This window comes from Arvicanthis niloticus, chromosome 2, assembly GCF_011762505.2.
Source record: "Arvicanthis niloticus isolate mArvNil1 chromosome 2, mArvNil1.pat.X, whole genome shotgun sequence".
NCBI classification, from domain to species: Eukaryota; Metazoa; Chordata; class Mammalia; order Rodentia; family Muridae; genus Arvicanthis; species Arvicanthis niloticus.
Window position 1 is genome coordinate 13,268,181 of NC_047659.1, and position 10,773 is coordinate 13,278,953.

At 48.5% G+C, this 10,773-nt stretch overlaps 1 protein-coding gene across 1 annotated transcript in view; it reads left to right on the forward strand.

Moving 5' to 3' along the window:
* The window catches only part of Morn5 (MORN repeat containing 5), a 29,145-nt gene extending 20,010 nt beyond the window's left edge, over positions 1 to 9,135 (forward strand). Inside the window, exon 5 of the mRNA XM_034493726.3 lies at positions 8,950 to 9,135. Coding sequence (XP_034349617.1) covers positions 8,950 to 9,029 — 80 coding nt within the window. The 3' untranslated portion in view covers positions 9,030 to 9,135. The remainder of the gene's footprint in view (positions 1 to 8,949) is intronic.
* Positions 9,136 to 10,773: the final 1,638 nt, after the last annotated feature.

Sequence of the window (10,773 nt, forward strand, 5' to 3'; positions counted from 1 at the left end):
GCACCTGTGTGCATGAGGTCTGTTTCCAACACCCCAAATCAGTGTAGTGTGGAGAAGACCCCTGACAACACAGCGGACACAGGAAGCCTGTGCCTTCAGGGGAGCCCAAGTGCTCAGATAAACCACAAGTGACATGTGGAAAGGAGACCAACACCTCCATGTAGCTTGTGGTGTCCATACTCACAGTTTAAAAGATTCGAATTCTTCTAAAGCCAGGAATGCCCTCATTTCTCTGGTACCCAGCCCTGGGGTTGCAGTGTGCTGTAGTGGATGCATGAATGTGACCCACGGGGTTGGGATAATGACCCAGAGAATGAGGTGCTAAGGCTGGCCTTAAAGAGCAACAGACAGGCATTCCTGAATGCCTCCTGTCCACAACAGGCACAGATGATGGCTCTAGATCAGCATCACCCACAAGCACAGGCCACATGTGTGTCTCCACCTCAGCAACAGGCTCTGTGCTTCCTTCCAGCAATGTCAGGCACTCCGTGAGGTGGCCCTGAGGCCTAGGATCTTTCTGAAGGACTTTCGATCATTTTGACCCTGGGCACTTTCCCCTTTACCCAGCAACTCCCACCCCGGAGCACAACAGCAATACTTTCAGACGTATTCTTGAGCTCCACTGAGGGATGGTATGCAGCATGCCTGTTGTGCCCTGTACCTGACCCCGGAAGTGCTTCCTAGAATTCTTAACTCATCTTTCCCCAATGGTAGCTCCCAATGCACCCCCAAACCTCCAAGCCACTATCCTCACCATTTCAATATATTGGGCCATTATTTGACTGCAATTCTCTTACCCTGGCTATGATTTCTTGGGAGGGTTGTATAAAGCAGAGAACTCTGGCAAAATGAGGAAACAGAGCCTGCCAATGGATTTCAAGGATAATAACATTGTTTTGACTTCTAGAATCAATAACTAATCAAGTTTGAATGCATTAATCTTATTATTTATTTATTTATTTAGTTAGTTAGTTAGTTAGTTTTGCCATTTCCTTTATTCCCAAGCCTCTTACATCTATCTGAATGGGCCTTGGCAAGCTTGTGGGTGCTGGGTTCTGAAGCTCTGGTTCCCAAGGGGTCGTGTGGCTTGTCCTAATCCACTCCCAAGAGGGTACACTCCACAATAGGCAGAGCTGAGCAGCCTAGGGCCTCCACCTGCCCGCAGCATGCTCTGCCTGGGCAGTGACTTCTCAGTCAATATTGACAGTACTGAGGTCTCTGCCTCTGGTCACCACTGCCAGAAAAGTTCAAAGCCTCCTTTTTAGTCGGGAGTTGTGACAGGAACAGCAGGCATGGTGGCACCGGTCCATCTCCACCATCTCGTGCATTTGTGCATTTGAACTGAAGGTGGGGCAGAGCTATGGGGTGGACACCTGCCATGGGGTGAAAGTCTGATTTAGTATGACTCTCCATCCTAGCCTAGACTCCTATTAGCATTGACCCCTGGGGTAAGGGACAGTGTCCCATGGCAGAGGTTCCCTCTCTCAGAGCCTGGCCTGGCCCTGGCCCACTGCCAGTCTGACAGTAAGGATAGTAAGGTTGGCTCATGAAGCACCCTTCTTCCTGGCCAGGCCTCACCACTGTAGAGATGGGATCCTGGCTCAGGGATGGAGTAGAGCTGGTCACCCAGCAAGTGGGTGGTTCCTCATCTGACCCAAGTACATCTTCCGTGTACTTGTGATCACACACAATCAGATTTCAGATACAGCCACTGCCATGCACAGCCAGCCCCACACAGCGCATCACGTATACACCAGAGTTCCAAGTCTTACAGTGTACACATGGCACCCTCAAACATAACCACTGGCACACTGGCAGGCACACAGCTGTATATTTGAGAGCAACTGGGTAGAAGTGGGCACTTGCCTGTATATACGCTAGCACCTTCCCTGAGCCTTCTCCCTCTGCTTTAATAGTAAAGAAGGAATTCACTCCATCTCCTAAGCTCTCCTTAGGGTAAGTGATGGCAATCCCATCTCTCTCATTGAGAGAGGATGAACACACACACACACACACACACACACACTCCTGAACACACAAAGCACAGCCCCCCTAGGCTCTAGGCTGGGGAGCCTCTTTCCCCTCCCAGAGGCCTGCTGCTGTGTTCATTCTTGGTCCCCTCCCTTTCTCAGTCCATACCCCTCCCCTCACACTAATCTGCATAGGATCTGCATGGGAGTGGTGACCACAGGGTTGCCTAGCCCAAAGGTGTGCCAAGAGCCCAGCTTGTGGGTACCTAGTGACTCCAATCTGCCTGTTTGCCCACCATGGCTAACCTGCCCCAGCCTGTCCTCATGGCTTTGAACAGAACCCATTAGCTGAGCTGTGCCCTTTGATCCTCTTGGTGCTCATCCTATATATGAACCTCCTTTCTGTGGTCCTCCACCCCAAATCATCCAGTTTGGGAATGAAAGACCCATCAGAATGATGGCTCTAGCTTTCACCTCCTCAATACTCATGAAGCACCCTTCTTCCTGGCCAGGCCTCACCACTGTAGAGATGGGATCCTGGCTCAGGGATGGAGTAGAGCTGGTCACCCAGCAAGTGGGTGGTTCCTCATCTGACCCAAGTGTGTCTGGCTGCTTCCAGAAGTCTCATCTTGTAACTCAACTAACTTCTGGCTTCTCTCTGGGTATTTGGCATCTCCTGTGCATTAAGAGCTCTCCTAAGCATGTTTGAGAAGTGACTGCATGGCAAAGCTTCCTAGCAGGGACATTTGTAGGGGGAGAAACAGGCCCAGGGAGGTGGCAACATCTTCCCCAAAGTAGTGGCACAGAGGCCCAAAGCCACAGCGTGTGTGTTGTAGGTGTGTATTGTATGTGTGTGCTTTCTTGTGCATTGCAAATACAGAGACCAGAGATTAATTTCAGTTACCTTACGATATTGCTCCGTTATTATTTTTGAGAAAGGGTCTCTCATTGAACCTGGAGCTGGCCAGCAAGTTAATCTCATCTAAACAGCATAGCCAGCAAGCCTGAGGGATCCACCTGTCCACGCTAGTCTTACACAGATGCTAGGTGTCTGACCTAAAGTCTTCATACTTGTGGAGCAAGCATTTACTTTGCCCACTGAGCCATCTCTCCAGACCTCAAAAGCCTCACTCTTAGCCAGTGTGCGACCATACTGCTTCCTTCCTGCTAGCTGCCCAGAAAGCAACTGTTTTCTTGCAGCCCTCGTGAGACTTCAGTCTTCCCTCAATGTCAGGTGGCCTACAAACTAAACTACTGCCATCTTCTGTGACCTAGGCACAGCCTGGCAGGCCTGGCCCAGATCTGGGCTATGCAGGTTGGCCCCTTTCCATCTTTGCTGGGAGGCAAGCCATAGGCCAGCCAGGCTTAGAGCTTTCTGCAAGTGGTTAGTCCTCAGGTATGATCCAAGGCCAGGTGGTGAGGTACCCAACCTAGGGCCTCAGGACACAAAGACAGCCGCAGCTGGCAGTCTTGGACCTGCACTTGGCTTGCCTCCCTACCTTCTGAGGAGCTCACTTTGCTCAAGGAGGGGAGGATAGTCTTCTCTTTTGATCTCAGTCCCAGAGAGTAAATCTGTTACTTTTATGTCCCCAAGTTTACATGTCTTTATTCATTAGCTCACCATGTAGTTATTAAGTGCTTTAAATGTACTGGATCTGTGCTAGGCCCTGACGACATGGCTGCTCCAATCTGTTTGAAGCAACCATGACCTTGGCTTCCTCACCAGGAAGGCTGCCATCCAGACAGGGCCTGAGAGGCAGGAGGGCCCAGCCCACACAGATCATGAGGCGCCTTGTCTCTGGACAAGTAAATCCATAGGCCCTTTCCCAACCCCACAGCCATCCACTATAGGAACTTAATTTTTCCTGAAAGAATCTCAGAGCATCACATTATATCAACAGTCCTTTGTATTAAAAAGATTAATTAGATGTCAGTGTTTAAGGTAAGCCACACTTTGGTATTATCTCGTTTAGGCCTTTCTTGATTCTTTATTTCTGCTGAAGACAGAACGTAAGTTCTCCTTGTGCATATTAAGGAATTTTTCTCCCATTCAGCTGTATACTGGCCTGTTCTTTCAGAAGGTCATGTAGCCCAAGCTAGCTAGGAATTTCATTATTCTCTTGCTTCACACTCCTGAGGCAAATCAGAATGAAAAGGGTTTATTCAGATTCACCTGGCAAAGCACTTACTGGCCACCTCTGCGTGCTGGGTGCAATGGTCTCTCACTGAGAAGTTAGCTCTAAGCAGTGGTTCTCACCCTTCCCAAAGATGTGGCCGACGGTTCCTCATGCTGTGTGACCCCAGCCATAAAGTCATTTCATTGCTACTTTATCACTGTAATTTTTCTACCATTACGAATCATAATGAAAATATCTGATATGCAGGATATCCGATACACAACCCCCAGAGGTATTGTGACCCACAAGTTGAAAAGTGTTGCTTTAATGGGAAAGAGGGGGCACTGTCTAAGAAAAGATTGAAGAACTATGGTCTGAGGGGGCCAAGGGAGAGAAAAGCAGTGAATGCTTTTGCTTGGCTGTGTGAAGGGCTTTGGTTTCTCTTGGAGAGCATGATGTCTGGTCTGTAAGGAGCACACTGGATTTTCATGCATTAATAAAATTTTGTTTATTTTAGAGCAGTTACAGTCACAAAATCACTGTGAGGATCCTACAGCATTTCTTCGTATGCCCCATGCCCACTTCCTCTCTTACTCCAAGCCACTGTTGTGTGGTACCCTTGGCAAATTAGTGCCTTCATATTGGTCTTAATGTTGGTGATGTGGTGTAACTAAAAGCCCATCGTGTATTCGAACCCTCTTTCTTTCCCGTGCTCACTCTCTGTTCCAGAATGTTCCAGAGTCCCTTCCAGGACGTCACATGACATGTAGTTGTGTCATCTTAGGTGTGACAGTCGCTTCAGCTTTTCTTTTTTAGTGTGTTTTTGTTTGTTTGTTTTGAAACAGGGTCTCATTGTGTAGCCCTGGCTGGTCCAGAACTCACCATAAGCCCAGGCTAGACTCAATCTCACAGAGAGCCTCTTCCCTCTGCTGCCTACATGCTGGGATTCAAGCCATGTGCCACCATACCTGGCAAGGATTTCTGCTTTTGGTTTGGTTTTCAGCGCTAGGAACTGGGTTCCTACCACTAGGCTACACCCCAGATGAAGATTTTCTTGTTTGGGGTGACAGTTTTAAGGAGCACTGGTCAGCTATTTTGTAGGATGTTCCTTGATTCAGGACATTTAGATGTTTCTCTTATGATTAGAGTGGGATTGTAGGGTTGGGGAAGAAGACCACAGAGGTGAAGGGTCGTTTTCATCCAAACATAACAAGGGGAGGGGACAGGCTCCCTGGGGTTTCCTTGGTACTGGGCGTGAGCCCTGAACACCTGGCTGAGGCCAGGTTTCTCTACCGCAAGGTTTTCATCTCCCTTCCTTGGGGAAACAGTTACTCTGCAGGAGGGCAGGACATCTATTCAGATTTTTGTACACTTTTGCCAATATTTTTATGCTAGTGTTTTTTGTTTTGTTTTACTTTTTAGGAGTATTAGTATATTTAGAAACCTAGAAATCTTGTATTTCAATGAACAAAACACATAAAAATCCCCAAGACATTATACTGCAGGTCAGGACAAAAAGAGCCAAGGATTATTTTAAAATTCTTCTGTGATCAATACCCATAAAAGAAAGAAGATGTGGGGAGCACCAAGGACAGGAAGGGAAAGCTGGTTCATCCACTGCTGACTTGCCACAATTCACTTTGTCACCTTTAACCTCCATTCGAGCCGCAGTTGTACATGGAGCATCTTATTTATAAAAGTCCATGGATGGCTGTGGTTATTGTTGGGGGGGGGGTTGCTGTTTTGCATTATCTTATTTATTCTGGCTTATTATCTCATCAAAAGCATTTCCCCTGTGTTGCCATACAAACTTCACAACTATCATTTCTGCTGGCTGTTAAATATCCCCTCCCCATGGCTTACAGTGAGAGCCTGCTGCTCTCCTCCCCAGGCCAGCAGGTTGCTGGCATGATCAGTACTTAGAAATCATTTGTTGAATGAATGAATGAATGAATGAATTGTATGGACAGCAAAGTAATCATTCCCAAGTTTAGAAACAGACGCCATTTTCTGTTCTCTTGATTTTAAACAGCATGGAGACAACTAGATGACTTCCTTAGGACAGTGTCCCAGAGTGGCACTGCCAGGCCAACAAGATCCTAAACCTTAGGACGCTGCTAAATGCACACACACACCCTCCCACCCCCACTTCCCTCTGCCAAGGCTGATCGGTTACAATTGATTAAAGAGTTCGTGGGGGTGTTCTCCCCATCTTTTTTTTTTCTCTCTCCTCCCCTCCTCCTCCTCCCCTCCTACCAAAAAAAGGGAGGAAAATTACCCGAGAAGGTGAAGATGTTCTCAGACAATCATATTAACATATTCCAACAATCGCAATTTGCAAAATAGTAATCACTACTCTCGGGCTCCAGGAGGCATTAATCAAAGCTACAGGTTTAATTCCATTTTAAATATTGATGAAATGTGCTCCGGCAGCCTCACCCTGGCGTGGCAGGGCCAGCAAGGAGGCGCCAGGAGGTGGAGGGAGGGTGGAGGAGCAGCTGCCCGAGAGAAGGCATCTGTGATTCAAATTGGTGGCTATGCAGCCAGGTAGAGAGTGAACAGGGTAGTAAAGAGGGCTGTTAAGTCCATTGCTGTCAATTTGTAACGATCAGGGAGGGGCCCGAGGACTGGCTCAGCACAATACACCCAGTTTGTCTGGTTTCAGGGGTTACCGCTGAAGAGGCTGCAGCTGCACTGATTCCAATAGCCTGGAGACTTCAGAACTGTAATTATCAACCAGGCTGCTCACAGTGTGGCGAAAGTGGGCTCCACCAGCGATTAACTCCTTGTGTGCTGACACATCAGTGGAGCACCCCACCACACACCCTTGGGTTGCCAGCCTCAGCTGGGACAATCAGGCAGCCTGCTAGGGGGACAATCAGGCAGCCTGCTAGGGGAAACTGAGGCCACTGGTCACTAGGCCAATGCTTAAGTCAGTCTCCCAGAGCATGCTCAACAACAAGCTTTTTGCCTGGAGTCACGTGCAAAGAAATAACGAGGGTAGATGGGGATAGCCATTCTGGAAGCACCATCAATCTTACCCTGGGGTGAGAAGTCAGGCTGTGGGCCTGATGACCATGTGGAGAGTCCACAGGCCAGAGACAAGCTCTGTGAATAAGCATAGTCTTCCCAACCCCTGCTGGATTGTTACAGACCCAATGAGATGCAGGGTTTGTATGGTACATCCAACTATTCATAAGCCTCTTCCCACTGTGAGTCGGGTGCTTTTCCTAGGAGTTCCCTAAGCCAGGGAAGGTTTGTTTTTTTTGTTTGTTTGTTTGTGTTTTTTTTTTTTTTTTTTTTTTTTTTTGGTTTTTAGAGACAGGTTTTCTCTGTTTAGCCTTGGCTGTCCTGGAATTCACTTGGTAGACCAGGTTGGCCTCGAACTCAGAAATCCGCCTGCCTCTGCCTCCCAAGTACTGGGATTAAAGGCGTGTGCCACCACTGCCCGGCTAGCCAGGGAAGGTTTTTACTAGCCACCTGCTTTGCAGCTTTCAGTGACTCCCCTTGGTCCCTAGTTTCCAGCCTTTATCACCTGAAGAGAATGGGGAGTCCCTTCCTCCTACCTGAGGCAGTGGGTTAAAGAGAGGTAAGGAGAAAACACCCCCATCTCTGTGGCCTAGAGGAAGCCAGCCAGAGGATAGAGATGGACAGAAGGACAGGGACAAGGAAGGACAGGTAATAATGTGGTTGTTGGGAGCACAGGTGAGTAACATCTATGCTTCCCCATGGTGCTCCTCTCAGAACAAAACCCAGGCAAGTTCTCCCATGTGTCCACAAGGCAGGAGCCCCAGAACTCTGCCCCAGTGCTGTTCCTGCTGTCCCTGATTTGGGAACTTAGAAGCAACAGAGGACAGAGTCAGCCATGGGTGCAGCCAGTTAAGAAAGCACGAGGCATGGGTAACAAGCAAAGAACAGGAAAAGTGAACCACAGCGGAGCAAAAGCAGCCCCACACAATGTGGCTCACAGCACAATGCCATTCTCATAAATTAAAAACACATTTGCACACAAAACAAGAGGGCAAATTTTATAGAACTGCATGCATTTTTAGGGGTGCCTGCCCTGCCATTAGAGTGGGCCCCTGTTGTGGTGAGGGAGGGGCTGGATCTGGATATGTGTGTAGAGGAGAAAGAGAGAAGAAAGAAAAATGAAAAAACAAAAATCCATTGAGGGTCCCAGACAGAGAGGCGGAGATGCTGCCCTGCAGACTGAAGATTGGGACTCAGTCAACTGTGAGTCTTGGAAAAGCAGCAGCCACAGGCTCAGATCTTTCTGGGCAATCCCACATGCTAACCTAGAGGTTGGGCACTAGTGAGCCACTGTTCATCTGCCCAACAGTGGGAAAGACACACTGTGTAGAGGCCCTGGAGGTAGAGTGCAGGGAGAGGGTGTGTTTGGGCTTCTGAGGGTATAAATACCAGCATAACTGTACTCTCTGTCTGCATCCTCCACTTCGTACCTGAGGCCGTGTATCCTAGTACTTTGTGTTAAGGTCTGGTCCAGTGCAGCGGGACAGCAGCTCATATGGGATGTCAGCAGGTGACTGCCTGAGTATAAGGCTGTCACTCTGCCTGTCAGGATCAAACCAACTCAAAGTGGCCAAACGCTCTATCTTCCTCAGCCCCACGTTCACACCATGAACTCTTCTCTAATTCAGAGGTCAGTTTTCCCATCTAGCCACTATGCTGAGGGATGCTATAACAATTAAAAGGTCTGCTCCATGCATTCAAAGCTAAACAACCCCCTGGGCCAGTGGTCTGTGCTGGAAGGCCCAGCAGACTCCCAAGATCCCATCTGAGAAAATTCCCAGGCTGGGCGGTTTCTAGTGAGTACCAGGAGTAACTGGCTTCTCTCCCTACAGATGATGACGAACATGAGTGGATTGTCAGGACCTGCCGCAAGGGCTGGTTGGCAACACCCACACAGAAGTCCCATCCCTGAGCCTCAGATTTCACCAGGAACTTCCTTCTGCCCACAGCTGGCCTGGGAAACTGGTTGCAGTCCTAGCTTCAACTTGGGTTTCAGAATAAAGGTTTTCTGCACTGAATAGCCCCAAGGGTGAGTGCTTTAGAAGAATTTCTTAGAAGGTGCCCCCATTTCACCTGTCTCACTGCCACCTTGGTAGACCTGGGCCCAAGTCCAGACTTGCCAGTCAGAAAGTCTGGCAATGGGGCTTGGCAGGTGCATCTCCAGTGACTTCTTATACATGGGAAAGCTCAAGGACCCTCATCTCAGGACATAAATGTCTTGCTGAATGAATAACTAAGAGGCGAGAGTCTTCCACATATGGGAAGTTTGTGGCTCAGAGAAGTGTGACTGGCTGGGTGACTCACTAGGTCTTGGTAGCTCCCCACTGGCACCTTCCCCCAGGGCCACCTTTCCCTCTGGACACTGGATCTACAAGGCACTTTGGTATCTACTTGGGGTTCAAATCTCAGCTCTATCTCGGCCACCCACCGTGCAACTTTGGGCAAGTCGCTTCCCTAAGCCTCAGCTTTCGAGTCTATAAAACCATGAGGGAGTGTTGCTGTTGACCTCTCAAACAGCGGAGCAGCTCAGTGAGTCAAATGTGAGTTCAAGAAGCCGGCACCTGGCAGGTGATCAATGTTGCCCCTGATGATCAATTTGTGTCACTATAACACTAGCACTTGGATGAGTAAATCAGACAGACTCCAAGCCCCAGAGCCAGCCAAGGTTACATATCAGAAACAGAAATAAAAATAAATCTGTTTGTTGTGCATATAATAATCACCCCAGAGAGAGGATGGTAAAATGTCCCAGGGCTACTCTTGAGCCCTAAGCATCCTGTATCTTTGCATGACATTTGTTGATGGAGGCTACTCCCCTTTAGACCCCAGGTTACGATCCATGGTTTACTGGAGCTGCCCTGTGGCGATATGAGAGGTCAGGCTAGGGAGAGATCAACTGAAATCTGCAGGGGAAAAAACAAACTTCAAACTAGGAATTCAGATTGGATGTGCAGAGAGAGAGAGAGACATCAGCCAAAGGAGGTTTAGGTCCCTTAGCTAACGGCACCATGGAGTAGACCTGGGGAAGTCATCTCTCCCTTCTAAGGCTTTACTTACCCTAGAAAACTGACCGGGGAGAGCACTGCTGCTGTTCTCAAACTGGGCTCTCAAAAACAGAAGGCACATCAGCCAAACCCACAGACAACTAAGTATGTCCTCTAATATATACAAATATTTCTCTATCATATCCATATTAAATATAGACTAGAAAGAGAGGCAGAAACAAAGTTAGGGGTGGAGGATACAAAAAAGAAAAAGGGTGCTGCAAAGATGGCTCAGTTGCTCCAGCACTTGCCACACGAAGCCTGGGGTCCTTACTCTTGATTCCCTGGCACCCAGGTAAAAAAAAAAAAAAAAACAAGCACAGCAGTCTGGGCCTGTCATTCCAGTGCTGGGGAGACAGAGACAGGAGCTTCTCTGTGGCTTGCTGGTCTAGCAAATTGGTGATCTCTGTGTTCAGAAAGAGAGAGAGAGAGAGAGAGAGAGAGAGAATAACAGACACACACACACACACACACACACACACACTGTGAACTTTCATGCAAGACTTATAAGCAACATGCCCAGGGCTGCAGCCGGTGAGAACACCTCCATACCCTGCAGGGAGCTCTACCCTCCGTGCCTAAGGCTTTGAGCTGAACAAAGGATTTTTACAG